At 35.0% G+C, this 19,281-nt stretch overlaps 1 protein-coding gene and 1 non-coding gene across 2 annotated transcripts in view; both read left to right on the top strand.

Moving 5' to 3' along the window:
• LOC138708681 (ras-specific guanine nucleotide-releasing factor 2-like) overlaps positions 1 to 18,490 on the top strand; it is an 868,468-nt gene extending 849,978 nt beyond the window's left edge. The window contains exons 22-27 of the mRNA XM_069838768.1: positions 2,345 to 2,524; positions 6,250 to 6,347; positions 7,592 to 7,676; positions 10,597 to 10,794; positions 12,604 to 12,801; positions 15,971 to 18,490. Of these exons, the coding sequence (XP_069694869.1) occupies positions 2,345 to 2,524; positions 6,250 to 6,347; positions 7,592 to 7,676; positions 10,597 to 10,794; positions 12,604 to 12,801; positions 15,971 to 16,186 (975 nt within the window). The 3' untranslated portion in view covers positions 16,187 to 18,490. The remainder of the gene's footprint in view (positions 1 to 2,344; positions 2,525 to 6,249; positions 6,348 to 7,591; positions 7,677 to 10,596; positions 10,795 to 12,603; positions 12,802 to 15,970) is intronic.
• Positions 8,293 to 8,364, top strand: TRNAN-GUU (transfer RNA asparagine (anticodon GUU)). Its single transcript has one exon. It is a non-coding gene; the product is annotated as a tRNA-Asn (tRNA).
• Positions 18,491 to 19,281: the final 791 nt, after the last annotated feature.

The raw sequence follows: 19,281 nt of genomic DNA, 5'->3' as shown, positions 1-19,281 counted from the left end.
ACTTCACAAGGGTGCGTGTTACAGAAGGAAGAATCGTCATTTTATTCGAAACTATTCAAACTAAAACGTGTACAGTATATGTAAAATTTTTTTCTTCACAATGATGTTGGAATCAGAGCCTAGAGTATGACAGTCTTCATGAATCACTATGTATTTACTCTTTAAAATACATCATCCTTCCAACGAGGAAGTGTATTTTCTCGTGGTTACCGGTACTCATTTTTTGGAAAGATCTTTTTTCATGCTTACTTTAAAATTTTGTAATTTACTTAATCGGGCATAACTGTTTATCAAAACACTTGTGGTAGGTTGTTCAGGTTAGGCGAGAGTAGGGTTACCATGAGAAGAAATTCTATAGGAGGACATGGAATCTAAAATAAGAGGACATTGCTGAAAAAAGGAGGACTTTTCAAAAATTGGTGTGAACAAAATTAAAGATAAAAACAATGGCTCACCTTAGTTTTCTCACTAGTTACTGGATCAGTATTACATCTGTACCCTACTTATCGGTGGAGCCTGAAGAGACAAATTTCTATCTTGTAACAAATAACTATGAACTGTTCACAGGACATGTCCTTGAAATTCTATTTCACCATGATGATACCTCTGACTGTCTCCGTTAGCATGCGATTTTGTTCTTTTGTCCATTGAGCAGATATTAGAAAAATACTTTCTCAGCACTTCCATTGTGACTTGGGATAAATAAATAGAATCGACATATTTTTAAGAGTTCTGAGAAAGTTTCAGTGCTCGCAGAACTATTGGAATTGAGGAATTTGCACCATTGTTTATCTAAACTTAAATCTTTGTCAAAATTAACTTGATTGGCATATCTTTGTACATTCCAGAATAAAATTGATAAAATAGCTTAGAATCATGAACAATGACATTTTTAAAGTGTAAGAATTCAATGCATGTCAATAGGTCATCATATTTTATGTTTTTTTATGTGCTCCAGCTTCAACCATTGAAAGCAGTTAAATTCTTTCATAGGTTTTCACCATTTGTTTAGATATTCTATGCATAATATCGCACATTATTCAATATTCATATTAATTCTAGTTGAAATGCGAAATGCCGGACATTTAAATTTTTTTTTTTTTTAATGCCTGCCGGAACAGGATAAAATGATTAAAAAGAGGACATGTTCTCCTTTTTCCGGATGGATGGTAACCTTACACGACAGCATACAAATTAGTTTTTGCGTCAATACACCCCCATTATGTGAATTGAAACTGACCAATCAGCAATCAGTCTCTTTCATTGACAGGTTTTGAGTGTTGAATTCAGCAGCACGGTTCTTTGTACATGAATTCCTCCTAAAATGGAATATTCTTACCTACTTACAAGTGGCTTTCAGAGAACCCGGAGATTCATTGCCGCCCTCACATAACCCCACTGTCAGTCCCTCTCCTGAGCAAGTTAATCCAGTCCCTACCATCATATCCCATGTCCCTCAAATCCATTTTAATATTATCCTCCCATCTACGTCTCAGTCTCCCCAAAGGTCCTTTTCTCCCCCCTCTGGCCTCCCAACTAACACTTTATATGCATTTCTGGATTCGCCCATACGTGCTACATGCCATGCCTATCTCAAGTCTGGTAAATCCTAATTACGTCGGCTGAAGAATACAATGTGTGCAGTTCTGAGTTGTGTAACTTTCTCCATTCTCCTGTAAATTCATTCCTCTTAGCTCCAAAAATTTCCCTAAGCATCTTATTCTCTCTCAAAGTGAGAGTCCAAGTTTCACAACCATACAGAATAACTGGTAATGTACCGATAACTGTTTTATACAGTCTAACTTTCTGTTTTTTCGATAGCAGACTGGATGATAAAAGCTTCTCAACCGAATAATAATAGGCATTTCCCGTATTTATTCTGCATTCAATTTCCTCTCGAGTATCATTTATATTTGTTACTGTTGCTCCAAAGTACTGGTACTTTAATTTTTCCACCTTTTCAAAGGATAAATTTCGAATTTTTATATTTCCATTTCGTACTATGTTCTGGTCACGAGACATAATAATATAACCTACTTTGTCTTTTCTGAATTTACTTCCAAACCTATCTCTTTACTTGTATCAAGTAAAATTCCCATGTTTTCCCTAATAGTTTGTGAATTTTCTCGTAACATATTAAAATTATTAATTGTTAATTTTATCCCATAAACTTCTAAAAGTCCTAAATTGAATTTTATAAAGTCCTAAATCTCTCTTTTTAGAACTAGCAATCTGTTTCCTAGGTATAATTTGGGAATTGTTAGTATAGGCTGCATTTCTTTACCACATGCATGACAAAAGATGGCTGATTTCACAGTCGGTTATAACTTTTTTTGTTTCGTAGGACTTTGAAATGGATCAGCGACTGAAGAATTTAACAATTGAGTTCCTTGACGATATAATATATAGTCCGAACCTGCTGCCTGCAGAGCACAAGGCAGCATCACAACTACTTCGCCTCATCACGAAGGAAGAGCCAGAGAGCAGTAAGGTGGACCTAGACCTCCTGCTGGCTCCCCCAATGGTCAGTACAAAGTGAAAGAATATAGTGATCGAATTATGAGGTTGATGTACCTGGAAGGAGAAATTCATTATTCCTGATGTCAGGAAGATAAATAAATATAATACCGGTACATGTTGAACCTTTTGTACACTACTTTTAACACTTGAATATAAATAATTGATTAAGGGGAGAGGATGGTATTTTTTTTTAACTTTTTTCCTATTTCCTGTAAAATATTAATTTTTTGTATGTAGAGAGCTGTTGAAACTCAACCAAATAAAAATATTTTGAAAAAAATTATTTGGCGGCCCAAATTTGAAAAAAATATACCCAATGCAGGATTGTACTAAAACCGATATATCTAAACCGTTTTTAAAGATAGATTCAAACAGTGTTTTGCAATGTATTTGCAAAATCAATTTTTACAAACTGTCTGTAACAGAATTGTGATATTAGTCCCTACATATGTAAAATAAACAATTAAAATTTAATAACAATTTTCTGATTTCCTTTCTTGCAAAGAAACGGACGTATTTTTAAAATGAAATCAATTAACAAAATTCTGTTACAGAGAAAAGTATCCTAATAGTCTAAAGAATGTGTGTTCTAAATTTCATGCATGTATCTTTAATAGTTCAGATATTATATCCATTTTTGTCTGGCAATGTAGCAAAAAAAATGAAGTTACTGGAAACCGATAAAAGAGGGCGTGTGATTTAAAAATCCATAGCGCAGGAAGTTTAAAAATGACTTCTCAACATCCGATAAGGGCACAAATACCCACAAAATGTTATGCAATGCATTCCACACATATCAAAGGGTATTTTAAATAATTTTTTTTTTTTTTTTTTAAATTTAATTTACCGGAAACAACAATAAAAGTGTGCGAGTGATTTGAAAATCCATAAAGGAGGAAGTTTAAAAATGGCGACTCAACATCCGATAAGGGCACAAATACCCACAAAATGTTATGCTATGCATTCCACACATATCAAAGAGTATTTTAAAGAATTTTTTTGTTTTCTGAAAATTTACTCATTTTTCACCAAAAAATACCATCCTCTCCCCTTAAATGGCGATCTTACTCGTGTTAATTGTGTAAGCATGTGCGGCTTACAGCTGTTTCGGTGCTTCTTCACACCATCCTCAGAGCCTACTAGATCTCGGCATCATCTCGAACTTTTCTGCCTGTTGTGTGGGTGCGTTCGATTATTGAAAAGTGGTGTCAAATAGTGTGTGTGTTCTGAAATTGATCTGTGAGTTGAGAATTTGATCAGGGTGTGTTTTAGTGTGTCTGTATATTTCTTATTGTTCTAATGTGTTGAGTTTTTGGGTTGTGTGTGTAGGACTTCCATGTCTGTATTTATGTTATTGTATGTGTGGTTAGCATTAGTTATGTGTTCGGCATACAAAGAACACATTAAAGCAATAACCAGAGGACACAATACATCTACATATGCCGAACACATAACTAATGCTAACCACACATACAATAACATAAATACAGACATGGAAATCCTACACATACAACCCAAAAGCCAAAAACTCAACACACTAGAACAATATGAAATATACAAACACACTAAAACACACCCTGATCAAATTCTCAACACACAGATCAATTTCAGAACACACACACTATTTGACACCACATTTCAACACTTTTCAACAATCGAACACACCCACACAACAGGCAGCAAAGTTCGAGATGACGCCGAGATCTAGTAGGCTCTGAGGATGGCGTGAAGAAGCACCGAAACAGCTGTAAGCCGCACATGCTTACACAATTAACACGAGTAAGATCGCCATTTAATCAATTATTTTAATATAATAATTATTCGACTGTTCTTTTGTTTAACACAAAAAATTACTTCAGAGAAAAGCCATGAGGTTCACACAATTTCAAGATACAATGATTGTAGTAGTAGAAAGTGGCCCTTTCTATTCTTTCACAATTGAGACCTTTAAATAACAAAGGTGCTAAGTGCCAAACATAAGGAACAGAGTTTTTAGAAATACCGATACTATAAAATCTGTGGATTATTGTCCAGTGTCATGTACTGGTCATGGTTTGAACTGCTTGGAGTTCTCAAGTCACTTGCCTCAATTGATACGTAACCTGAAATTGTACATAGCATATCAATATAATATTTCAAGGCCTCAATTGAGACCCGGAAGCCAAGAAGGGCCGAAGTCCATTACATCAAACTTTTGGGAAACTGAAAAAATGTTTGCTGTTGCTACAAAATGCCTCTGACTAACTATATTTTTTTCTCGTAAGTACATCTCCATTACATCTTTTCATAACCATGACAACAAGCTTCTACTAATTATTTTGCATGAGAAATAAATTTTTTAAAGTGATTAAATATTGGGCCCCTCTTGGATTCCGGAGCTTTTACATACAAGTTTGCAGCCATATTGAGTGGTTTGAAGGTTAATGTGTGGCATTTACAAACAATAATGTAAATGACAAGTAATCACTTTGATTTACAATACTTTTATTTGTTACACAATACACATTAACATGTTAATCACCACAGAATCGGACAAGTTTTCTGCTGACTGCAATGATTCTGTGTAAGAGACTACGTCCTGTCTTAGATGATTTTTGATTGTGTTTAGGTCTCGAATTTTGGCAGCCTTCACTGGACAGGGTTTTGTGTACAAAGGTACATTGGGAAGATCCGGCTTAGAATTTGGCTTAATTAATCTGAAGTAATCAAACACAATATTTGACATTGTTCGTGAAACTGCAATCTCATTCTCGTGAGTTTTACTGTAGGTAAAAACTTTATACTCAGATATTTTGAATTTTTCTCCATTTTTTGTTGCTGTCTTTTTGAAAAACTGAAGGAAGTGATTCTTGTAATCACGAAATTCTTATCTTATGCTTATGCTATCAGCAGATGATTCGTTGTCTGAAGCTGAAGCCATTTTCAAAAAACTGATGTAGAACGCTCCTGCTGTCATCTAGCGACAAAATGCCGCAACTGCCTAATGGAGTACAAGAGAGGCCAAGTGCCTGGAGTTGGGTCTCTCTTTGGTTCCGATAGATATTTCACATCACTTTAACATGGTTAAATGTTGGAGTTGGGCCTCTATTTTTGGTATACAGATGCCCAGTAACGAAATCAATGCAATCGTGTATCTAACTCGATTTCGATATAAAATGGAGTTGGGCCCCTCTTGGATTCCGGGTCTCAATTAAGAAACACACTCTTGACCGTTGGTAGAAAATTGACAGGCAGGTGCTGTTAATCTCAGTTAACATGTTTGATGTTTACTTATAAAAGAAGCTTCCTGATTGGCAACGCAAAATTCTATCCTTTATCATCTCCATAATAAGTTCAAAGAATGAATTCGAGGATAGCAGACTAGATTTGAATGATGCTGAATATACTGTAAATGACTTACGGGTGTTACTTGAACCCTTATGGGACTCTTGACGTCAGTCGAGATGGAACTTCTGGACCTCTATCGCATTGTCAGCACAGTAACCACACATCAAAACGATTACTGTATGGTACTGGACAAAAGTTTCTGGAAGTTCCAATATCATTATTATTATTATTATTACAGGAATGTAAATAATTCAAATGAACTTTCTTCTAAATTCTTAGGTTAGTTCCATCTTCAGGAACCTGTAATCTCAGAGAATGTCACATATTATAATAAAGTTTGTTACCGTACAGAAAAACACTGAAAATATTTCTTACTTAGCATTATATTTTATGTGTTTGCAGACTCCGAGTAAGGAAAACATAGAAACATTGTCAGCACTCGAGATAGCAGAACAGATGACCTATGTTGATCATCAGATATTTGTGTCTATATCTAGTGAGTAAGTATCTAAAAAAAAAAAAAAAAGTTAGAACTTAAAGTTTTTTTAGTGTTTCAGCCATCTCGTGAAGTTTTGACTGTTAGGAATTTTATACTGACGGCATCTTCATGGAGTGAAGTTCTGAAAGTATACAGTACTGTTATCTTAAACTAGAATGCCATTTAGAAGTAGCGGTAGCATTTATAAATATTTTTCTTTAAGAGCTATACAGACAATTGACAAGGCTAAGATTTAAAAAACAGCAGGCCCTACATAGTAAATTGTTAAAAAGTAAATTACATATTAATATTACATGAATTAAAATTTTAATATTCATGAATTGTATAAAAAGGATGCTTTACCAACCATATGTATACTGTACTCATACTCTAGTTTTAAAACTTAACTATATAAATGTTTTACATTTTCAGGCAACATATTATAAAATTTAGGTGCAAGATACAAGCACCGGTAGGCCTAATTATTATGGGTCTTATTTAATCTAAAATAAGGCATATTTACATTTGATTTGATTCCTATCTGCTATTATAATGGCATAGTTTGACAACTTAAAGTGAAACCCCGTAAAACACGCCAACTTCTGGAATGTCTCTCTTTCTTTCTTTTTTCTCCCTCGCTCCTCGTCATTCAGTCACCAATCACCACGTAAATATCTGAGAGGGTGTGTGTGGGCATCGCGACCAATAGAAGAACCACTCTCCAGTATTACCACAATAACGGATTCTTCATTTTTGCCTCGACTGTCGGCTAGGAAGGTTCCATTATGCTAGCATTGCAGGCAACTAGTCAACCTTTTAATGCTTTTGTTAGCAGGTTTGAGAAACTGTGAGTGGACCTGCAAGTACATAGTGCATAGTGCTCTCTCCCTTCCCCCCGTGCTTTCTCACTTGCTCCTCCCCAAGACAGCCAGCGCTCACATAGTAACTTGGTCAGAGTTTCTGTTCGATTTGTCAATCTATATATGTTACAGCTTTTAATCAGATCATAATGAACACTATTGACGAATATCTGTAGGTCTAATTATTATTTATTAATTTGTCAAAATGAAATGTTTTATGATGTTAATATAAATAACTCTTTTTTAATACGAAACAATGCCTGGTTGCCTGTAAGTTTTTTAATCCACTTGATACCAAGTAATAAATTGTATCCACATTATACATTGGAGATTCTGTTCTTCATAATTGGAGGACAAATTGCTCTGAAAACAGTAAATTAATGTTGTTAATGTTTGTTTATTGCAGAGAGTTCCTCGGACAGGCGTGGATGAAGACGGACAAGGCTACAAAGGCTCCTCATATTATCCTGATGACGAAACGTTTCAATGAAGTAAGTTTATGGTTACCAGTGACAAGTTATTTTCATCTGTAACCACTGAACGAAAAGAAAGTCGTCCAACTTCATAAATTTACTAGTTTCATGTTAACACAAACTTTAGGCTGTCGCTATTTTACCAAGAATATGACGTTTTCCTATATGACTAGGCAAAAGAGATGGATGACAGTAAGGAATAGTTCTCCGTTTGTGTTCATTCATTCATTCATTCATTCATTTTATTCCATAGATCTTACATGAGCAATGAAGCTTTAAGATGTGGAACAAGTCAAAATTTGAATAATTTCGAGGGAAAAATTGTTCCGGAGCCGGGTATCGAACCCGGGACCTTTGGTTTAACGTACCAATGCTCTACCACTGAGCTACCCAGGAACTCTAACCGACACCGATCCAATTTTTCCCTCTATATCCACAGACCTCAAAGTGGGCTGACAACCGTCAAGCAACCGACTTCGAGTGCACACTAACTCTGTGTGACTTAAATTGTGGTTTTCTGTTAACGAACAGTGACGTGTATTATGCAAATCAAGATTTCAAGTATAACTCCCTGTCAGCCCACTTTGAGGTCTGTGGATATAGAGGGAAAAATTGGATCAGTGTCGGTTAGAGTTCCCGGGTAGCTCAGTGGTAGAGCGTTGGTATGTTAAACCAAAGGTCCCGGGTTCGATACCCGGCTCCGGAACAATTTTTCCCTCGAAATTATTCAAATCAACTTTACAGGGAGTTATACCTGAAATCTTGATTTGCAAGTCAAAATTTTACAATATTACAATTGCAAATGCTTCTGTAAGTTATCGTTTCTTTGACAGTTAATTTACGTCCTCACGCAATAGCCATATAAACAAAATTGTTTATAGAAATTGTCAGAGGCGGAAGCTTCCCCTCGACATGGTTATAACTGAACAGGTACGTACATTTTTTTTTTTTTTTTTCCTTTTTTTAAATTTCAGCTAGTTGAACGCAGCTGTCTAAAAATGAATTTATTATCCATCTGTGACTATTGTAATGTTTTGAGTGTCTTTCGGAAAATATTTGAAATCTGTTGTTTAGAATTGTGCAAACTTAATTTAACTAATTCTGAATTTGTCATATCACACATAGCTAAATTTTTCAGGAGTTCTTTAATGCATCACATTCCTTCTTGTCAAGTGACATAGACCAGAAATCAAGTTTCTGTATAAATCCTTTGGTTTTATCCCTGGCTGTTATTATGTTAATATCTTGGCTTGCAATGGTACTATTCAATGTGTTTAAATGTTCGAAGATATCAGCAAAGTAGGCTACTAGAAATGACCATGTAATATTTCATGTCGTTATTGCACTATATGTTTTGGTCGTTCTTTGGGTGGTTTCCACTAATTTTGAGTTAAACTTTCATTGTTTTCGATTTTACAGAAATTTGTATTTTTCGAATGAAGTTCAGTACCCTACCAGTTTGGGTCGCACCTTCAAAAAGTTTGGGAATCACTGACCTAGAGTAATGAAACATTGCACACTACAGGTCTGTGCATGAAATGTTGCATTCATGTATACATATGACTATTATTAGATGACTGCACATGTATATGTTATTGTAATTAGAAAGTGATGGGGAGCACGAATACAGAGATGTGGTGGCGACCCATTACTAAATAAGAACTGTAGAAATAAATATATCATATCATATCATATCATCATATCGTATCATATCATATATCATATCATATCATATCATATATCATATCATATCATATCATATATCATATCATATCATACCTTATATCATATATCATATCATATATCATATCATATCATCATATCATATCATATCATACCTTATCATATCATATATCATATCATATATCATATCATATCATATCATATATCATATCATACCATATCATATATCATATCATATATCATATCATATCATATCATATATCATATCATACCTTATCATATCATATATCATATCATACCATATCATATATCATATCATATCATATATCATATCATACCATATCATATATCATATCATATATCATATCATATCATCATATCATATCATATATCATATCATATCATATCATATCATATATCATATCATATCATCATATCATATCATATATCATATCATATCATATCATATCATATCATATCATATATCATATCATACCTTATCATATCATATATCATATCATACCATATCATATATCATATCATATCATATATCATATCATACCATATCATATATCATATCATATATCATATCATATCATCATATCATATCATATCATATATCATATCATATATCATATCATATATCATATCATATCATATCATATATCATATCATACCATATCATATATCATATCATATCATACCATATCATATATCATGTCATATATCATATCATATCATATCATACCTTATCATATCATATATCATATCATATATCATATCATACCATATCATATATCATATCATATCATATCATACCTTATCATATCATATATCATATCATATGACTATTATTAAGAAAGCTGTGATTTTTCATGTCGGGTACAAAGTTGAAAAAAAAAAGTTTAATCTTTTTTACTAATGAAGCATATTAACCAGGTAAAAAAGCACTACGCCATTTCATTATAGGATATCTTAGCTTCATTTTAAACTTTCAGGAAATTTATTATCTTTATGTAAGGCCCAGACAAACCTCTACTAAAAATATATATTTTTTCTTAGCACTTTTTCAACATAAAAATTTGAAGAAAAAAAATGCTCACGTGTATTTTAGCAATATATGTAACTGATGTAAATTTTTCAGAAAGCTGCAATGAGAAATTAGAAATTGCAAAAAACTCAGTTACGCATTACCTTGAGAGAAAGCTTGCAGGAACTAGAGTGATTAACTGTAAACGTGTTTCTGTCTTCACAGGTTTCTCAGTTAGTAGTCTCTGAAATAGTTCGTCGCTCCAATATGGCCTCTCGAATTGCTGCCATTGAAAAGTGGGCTGCAGTAGCCGACATCTCGAGATGTCTACACAACTTCAATGGCGTGCTGCAAGTGTGTGCTGCCTTCACGAACAGTTCCGTGTTCAGGCTGAAGAAGACCTGGGAGAAAGTATCCAAAACAGTATGTAGTTTGTCTTAATACAATTAAGTGGTTTAGATGTATTTTTAAAATAAACAAGTAAAAGCTACCGAAAACGGCCAGCTCCACTCAGTGGTCATCTCAGCAAATGGTTATCCTTTTTCTACTGGATGAACGGATTATCTGTGAAACGTGAGGACGGTGGAGCTGTAGTGGAAGGTTAGCTTGGCTTTGGCAGACATTTGGAGTGGAGGGGGAGCATTAAATAATGGGATATATATATACTGTATATTATATGTAATGATACTCTTATGGTACAAGCAGTCTCTTATGAGAGTGGATACTAAATGCACATGTTTGTTGGTAATTGTACGTAATGGTCCTCTGCAGTACATATAAGGATCACCTTCAAATTTATACAGATGGATCTCTAAATCCTAATAATGGGATATCAGGAGCAGGGTATTATATTCCAAAATATCAAGAAAGTTATTTCATACCATGTTCATCCTCCTCCAGTCTTGACACTAAATTGCTAGCTGTTGATGCTGCTCTTCAGTGTGTTACTCAAATTTCTGAAAAATCTATTTGCATACTTACCGACTCCAAAGTGGCTATATTTAATATAATTAAATATGTACCACACCTATATGCACATAGAATTATTCCAATTCAGAAACGACTAAGTAAACTAAAAGAACTCCAAAAGGAAATAACATTTCAATGGATACCTAGTCATTGTGGTATACCTGGAAACGAGAAAGTCGATAATATTGTAAAACAGGCAACATATTTGCAACCAAGACCTCTTCAAGTGATATCTCTATCCAATGCTTTTACTTCAGTAAAGTCTCATTTTACAAACCTATGGATCAACAATTGGCTCTCTTCTGACAAAGGAAAAATTTTACAGTCTGTACAAAAGAAACCAAATGATCTGGAAATGTACAAAAACTTGCCCAGACATGTTCAAACATTTTTAACAAGGGCCAGAACAGGTCACATTGTCACTCAATTGTACCTACATCGATTTCACATTTCTGATAATCCTACTTGTCTGTGGTATAATAATCATGATGAAGATCTGGAACACCTTCTTCTATACTGTCCATCCATAAACCACAAAAGAAGTAAATTAAACTCATCAATACCGGTTGCAGAAGACACAGCCCTGCAGTATATATTGACTACACCCCAACTCTGGCTACTAGCAACAGGCATCTATAATGAACACCGATCAAAATACCCCTCATTTCTCGTGAAAAACAACAACTGAATAGACTACAGTGGACTATAATGGACTTTATGTTGTCAGCAGACAGCTGGATACATTAAGAAGATTGATTGCATTTATTTATTTCTGGCTATACAGGGTGATTCACGAGGATTTACCGTCCCTCACGAAGCCTATTTCCGAAGACATTCTGAGCAAAAAATGTCATATAAACATTTGTCCTACTCTCAATATTTTCAGAGTTACACTAATTTACACATAAGTTTTTTTTTTTTTTTTTGCTAGAACCTTGACATTTCAAGCCAACGATTTAGTGTTTGCCAGTACCACTCCTTCATTAACGTTTCATTTTTAATCTAGTAATACATACTTGTTGGAAGGAGTTAAGTGTATTATTTCGAAAAGGTTTTAATCGTTGGTATTCTCTTTAGCTTCTGTGTTGAACACTGTGTATCAAATGTTAATGTCTGGAGAGTAGTCATTTATTGGTATTGGATAATATTTAATAAGCTGCTGTCCCCACACTCATGCCTTCTTCCTCAACCTTGGATTTGTTTGTCGAACACTGCCCTTGCAATACATCACATGATGTCCAGAATGTGACGCTCTTGTTACAGACTAAGCAGACAATCGAGAAGCTGCAGAATATAGTTTCATCAGATGGACGTTTCCGAAACTTACGTGACGCCTTACACCGCTGTGACCCTCCTTGCATACCGTACCTGGGAATGTACCTCACCGATCTCTCCTTCATAGAGGAAGGCACACCCAACTTTACAGATGACGGGCTGCTCAACTTCTCCAAGATGAGAATGGTAGGTAAGAATATAGACAAGTATACCATAGGTGAATAAACAGGAAATAACACCATCAAAGTACGAAATTGTTTTCTATTTTTTTTATCCAATGCCACCAGGTTGTCTTTTCGACATTTCTGGTCTTCTCTCCTGGCCGTGGCTTAGTTGTAACCCACTTCTGAGGTTGGGGCGCCTGGAAGGCGGAGTTACATTACCCCGATGATGTGATAGGATGATTATGATTATGATTATGATAATGTAGTGCCAGGAGAGGTCTTAAATCTAAACTTAACCTAAATTCCAGACCATTGACGAACACAGGAATAATCCCCTTTAAGGAAAAATTCCTGTGCTCTAACCGGGACTCGAACCCGGGACCTCATGAACTATAGCCAGAAGCTCTGACCACTAGACCATGAGGCTGGTCACATGTACAATATAATGTGATGTGATATATTAAAGAAAAAAGAAAGTTAACTGTTGAAAGCAAATATAAGTGGATTAATTGAAATAGAGATGATGATGTAATATTTGAAGAGAATCCTTGATAATATTTATAAGAATAGACATTACATAATCAAAAGGAATGTGAAGTTTCTTAAGATAATTCCATGTGAATTTTGTGACTGAACCTCTACTGCCAAACAGCAAACCAATGACGGACCATTGTTTAAGAGGGACGTTGTACTTTTGAGAAAGATACGGCAGACAAGGTTCATATATAGACTTCTTCTCAATATCAACTTCGGTGGCCTGATTTAGGATTCTTTCGAAACGGATAGTAGGGTCAAGAACAAGAGCCTGTTTTAAGCGTCCGTTAATAGCAATAATGTCTGCCCGTCTGAAAGAACCATCTGATGATACACAATGTACTTCCTCATGAATCTCCCAATTTAAAGTTTTTAACGATGTCGCCAAAACATGTCATACAGCTCGTCTTTAGGGCATTGTCCAAGCACGTGTCCAAGTGTTTCAAGCTCGCTACAGTCTGGATGACGGCAGCGGGTTTTGCTTAAGAGTTCTGCCCGGTATTGCGCGAACCGCCGAAATATTGCTTGACATTTTTAAAGCATTGGTCCATTCTGAGGAAGATAGGCCCTTTCGATTGCTTACCCATGAGTTAGCCTTGGGGAGATCACTATAAACAATAACCGGAACCCCTTTACCACGCAAGGTATGGTTTGTCCAAGTTTGGAATGCGTCACTTCTTAAGTGTTTACGAATTTTACGACCATTCTTATGGTAACAGGTAAAACTGTCAACTACTGACTAGCTTAAATTAACACACATTTATTTAAAATTTCGGTAAATAAAGGAAAGGAAAAAAATGTAATTAGCTTATAACCTGTTTTTTTTTTTTGGGGGGGGGTGGTTGACTACTCTTTATGGTACCGGTACTAATCAGTACCAGATAAACTTTATGTAAACTCATCTATGGAAGGGGTCATACAAAAGTTCTTCTGCAAAATGATCAGCAAGTGATCTATGAAGTGTATAACTTCAGGGAGAAGCATTGCGTTTATGTCTGGATGTGCAGTTCATAGATGCCAGAGACAATTTCACAAAAGTTTTAAAATTTTAATAGATTTTATATGATAGAAATAGCAACAAATCGAAGAAAACTTTATCAGTTTGCTTCACTCATCACCAGAGACCAGAACTTTGGCAGAATGCCTCTTTAAATGTGTTAAATCTATCTTCATTTTGAAAGTAAATCTGTACGAATTATACCTTTGTGATTGAAACGTCACAGTTTTATGTTGCCCTTTTCTGCCTTTTTAAATATAAATGCCTAATTTACAAAATAAATGTTTTTTTTTTCCTTTATTTGATTATTTATCTATTATTTATTAATTTATTATTAAAATTGCTACAGGTATATTTTAATTTATTTCTATAACCACTACAATGAAAGTGACTTCACCGAATGTATATTAGTGTCTTTCAGTCAGTTCATATTCTCCTTGCAACAATGAGTGCTGCCGTGCAAAAATGTATAACAGTAAGCGTTTTAATTATCACTTGTGTTTATTTGACAAGGCAACATTGAGTGCAGGTCTAACGTTATTTTTAACAGTTATTTTTCTTTCAGATTTCATTGCGACGTTGTTGTAGCTATAGTCCTGTCGCTCTTATTTCTGACAGCCAATCACGTTGCAGGTCGGCTACATTTAAACGTGTGCGTCTTGTGATTCGCTGATGAAGATAAAGAAGGCTCGATAAATACTTAATATAATCGTCCGCCATTTTGGCTCTTTCGTTGGCGTTCGCAGAATGCACACGAGGACGTTATTTGCCGCTCAGTTATTTGCTGAATTACAGTGCGTTTGATTTAATATCATAGGAGCTACGACATGATAATGTTTAACGATGTGGCAAATAGATCCCTCGTCCGGTAGCTCGGCAACGAAAGAGCAAAAATGGCGAACGATACTACCTAACTAGATTTTATAGAGCCTTCACTTTCTAAGACGTAAGCAAAGAGGCGGAGTCATGCCGGAAATAACAGCGTCGCGACTATAGCAGCAAGATGCCGAAATTCAGTGTTCCTTTACGCGGTAAATTGCAAAGTTACGTTAATATTTTTGGATTCGACGTATTTTGTACTGACGGTAAAGTACTTACATGCAAAATATGTGAGGAGTCAGTGAACTACGAAAAGAAATATTTCATATCGCAACATAATATGATATAACTGGTATTATCAGTACAACCAAACACAAAAATGCACTTTCCAAGGTTACTGGGAAGAAGCTTTCTTTGCTTCCAATAGTAATTGCAATATAGAGTCGAAAATCTCAATTTGCATTCGACTTATGTAAATCTTTTCTTGCTGCCGAAATCCCTTTGTGGAAAGTGCAAGGCTGTGGGACTAGAGCAAGGTTTTTGTAATTGCCTTTTATTGCGTATTTTAGCTATTTATAATGCTTTTTTGCCTGCGTATTTTAGCTACCTATTTATGATGCCTTTTTGCCTGCCTATTTTAATGATACATAATGCCTAAACTTCCGGTCTATCTCATCACAAACCCTTTCGATCTCTCAGGGATTGAACCTCAGTCTCTTTCTCGAGAAACTGCTATTTATCTGTGTTATTTTTATCTTAGATGTAATGCATCCAAATGATATAAGGTCCTCAAGCAAACACTTTGTTATGAATATTGAATTGGAATTTCGTCTGTTTGCAGATCGCTCACGTGATCCGAGAAATACGACACTTTCAGCAGACCCCATACAAGATCGACCTGATCACCAAGGTGACCAACTACCTGCTGGACCCGTCACTGTTGCTGGACGATGACGAGCTGTACAGAATGTCTCTTGAGATCGAACCCCGTACCTCGCGCCTCAGCTCGTCTGCTCTCACACAGCTACCCCTGTCACAGACCCCACCACGCTCATAATGCTCACACTTGGTTGGTTTTGTACCAAGCTCAAACCTCTCTGGTGCGTAAAAACACTTCTTTTAATGCTTTCAAGTCTCGTAAGAGGGTGAGTCACTGACAGCTTGTATATTGCATAGGTACAACTTACATTTTTATTACAGTATACAGTAATACGAAGTACTTTCTCTATTCAGTGCATGTCTGCGGACGAATGTGTGCAAATTGTTATTCGACTTAATGCATTAAAATGACCCATTCCTTCTAATTCATATTGTAACATAGTTCGGAAGCTTTTAAATCCTCATTATATACAGAATGTAGTACAATTATCTGGAAAACCAAGCTCTCAGGCTCATTACTGGTGGAATCGAAACAACTCAATAGATTCTATGAGATTCCTCACTAATATTAACAGCATCAAAATGACAATAGAAGAAAAACACTGATCTAATATGAAAAACTTATCAGATTACCAGGAAACAATTGGCATTCATACAGTCCTCTCTGTAGATTAAAAACTCAAAGTTTCGTATCCATGGTTCAGGAATTAAAACAGAAAATCAACATCCCGAATTTAAAAGAAAACTTACAAATTAAACCAAACCCTTTAACTCTATTAAATATAGAGTATCATCTAAGAAATACTGAAATAATGAAACAATTGTCTTTAGAGACAATTAATATTAGGTACCCTTCACAGAACTGGCTTAATTTATACACCGACGGATCCTTGATCTCCAGGGAACAAGGTGCAGGTGCAGGTGTTACGTGCTGTCTCTTCTCACTTTATAGATCTCTTGGATATAGAACAACAGTTTTGATGGAGAAATCATTGCAATAAGTGAAAGTCTCAGGAATCTTCTATGCAACATCAATAAATTTAAAAATGCAGTTATATTGTCAGACTCCAAAGCAGCTATTCTATCAATAGTCTCTAGATACCTTCATCTCAAACAGCAGTAATAACTAAAATGCTCTCTCAATTAATATCACTCAATAAAACAATTGTATTCCATTGGATACCATCTCATTGTGGAATCCTGCGAAACGAGAATGCAGTTGCTTTAGCAAAGAAAGGCAGCACTGCTACTTACAGACCTGTTACTAAATCTACCTATTACTCTGTGAAATATACTTGTCTTGATCTTTATCACCCTGAAATTTGTCCTGATAATTTTCCTTCTGTTTGTATAAATATTGCGTAATGAAATCATGCTCGGTGACAAGAGAAAATTTTGCAATGCTCCCATTTTGAATTTCGTGTGATTTTAGAAGTTTTTTTATATTATTGTTTTTTTGTATTGTACCTGTATTGTAAATACTTATAGCTCACATTTTATACTCACAGTATATATAAGATATTTTCATTTCTAATTATTGGTTTTTTACCTTCTTTTTCCCCAGTGCATGTGCAATTTCACTTCCATATATCCCACTATATGCTGGCACCCACTGTAAAATAATATTTGTTGCTGTAATATATCTATGTACAAAGAAATGAAAACATAAATTAATTTTAGCAAGAAATAAACGAACGCAATTCTGAATAAAATAACGAACTTCAGTGGATACCATCACACACAAATATTTTGGAAATGATTTTGCAGTTTGCCTGACTAGAAGGGAACATCCATACGACAAAGAATACAGAAGTACAGTGTAACGGAAGTATATCTTGAGATATCATAAAATGTGCTAACTTGAGAGAAATAATTTGAGAGAACTCTGCACACTAAGTTTCTTAAATATTTCACTTTTCATCATCTAGGAAGATTGGTAAAATGTTACAGAAAGTTAATGTGTTACTGCTTGAGTTGGTTTCGTTGTTCACACTGACAATCAGCAATAATTCTGCCATAAAAATGACAAAGGATCGCCTCCTTCAAAATGCCTAGCCAGCAAACCGGAACAAATAACAATAGTCATACTTCCGAATCTGTACTAGGATGTAAGATATCAGACAATTGAAGTCAACAACATTTTAATATAGCCTATTTACGTATTCTCAAAAGAGAAAACGAAAGTCATGGCATTTTCGGGAGAGAACCCAATTCCCAGTAAGATTATGATAAATAATACTTTAATTGAACGTGTTAATTCATTTAACTATTTAGGTTATAACCTCTCTTACATCACTGATGAAGATATGTCGAACAAAATATCTAAATTTATAAAAATCACTGGCGTCATTAACGCCGTCTTCAAATCATCCCATGTTCAGAAACATACAAGGCTAAAGGTATATAAAACACTAGCTCGACCGGTCCTCACTTACGGTAGTGAGGCATGGACAATCAGAAAAGCTGATGAGCAAAGGCTGACAACAGCTGAAATGAGGTTAATGCGACAAGCAGCGGGATGCTCTTTTCTGGAACGAAGTAAAAATGTGGACATTTTGCAGGAACTAAAAATGGATCCTATAGTTAATTTTGTTCAACAATATCGCCTTCAGTGGAAAAAACATGTCGAAAGGATGGATCGCACAAGATGGCCTAAACAGATTCTTACTTATGTACCAAGAGGAAAGAGGAAATTGGGAAGACCACGCAAGCGCTGGCATGAGACCGTATCAGATCCTGTAGGGTCTAATACGTGAGGGATATGATGATGACGTATTTTCTAAATTTTAGTTGCTTTTGGAGTCAAAACACACAGTATAGCATTAACGGAAGTCCAAAAGTACTAGTACAACTTCATTGTAAAATGTAATACAGTATGTGTAGGCCTGTAGAAGAACTGTTTTGTTTATGTTTATATAGCTTCAATTTCTCCATTAAAATTAATGGTATCCTTCTCGATCTTCTGTAAAAAAATAGATAAATAAATCGTAAAGAATATTAGGAAGTGTGATGGCAAGAGATTTATTGTAGACTAGTGCATTACGTAGTTACTATGAATTGGAACAGTGTAATCTTTTTTATGCACTGTATTCTTGAGAAGTACTTCCTCTTTAAAAGATTAAGAACATGCATTGAACATAAATGTCGTCTCATTGGAGAGAACATACTTATAATATACAAGCTGTTAAAACTCTTTTGAAGTTTCTTACTGCCTCTCCCTCGCTTTATGTAGATGCTATGGTATGTATAACTAGAAGCTGTCTTGTGACATTA

The sequence above is a fragment of the Periplaneta americana genome, chromosome 11 (assembly GCF_040183065.1).
Source record: "Periplaneta americana isolate PAMFEO1 chromosome 11, P.americana_PAMFEO1_priV1, whole genome shotgun sequence".
Lineage (NCBI taxonomy): Eukaryota > Metazoa > Arthropoda > Insecta > Blattodea > Blattidae > Periplaneta > Periplaneta americana.
Note: the sequence above shows the minus strand (reverse complement) of the source record. Positions and strands in the feature narration are given on the sequence as shown.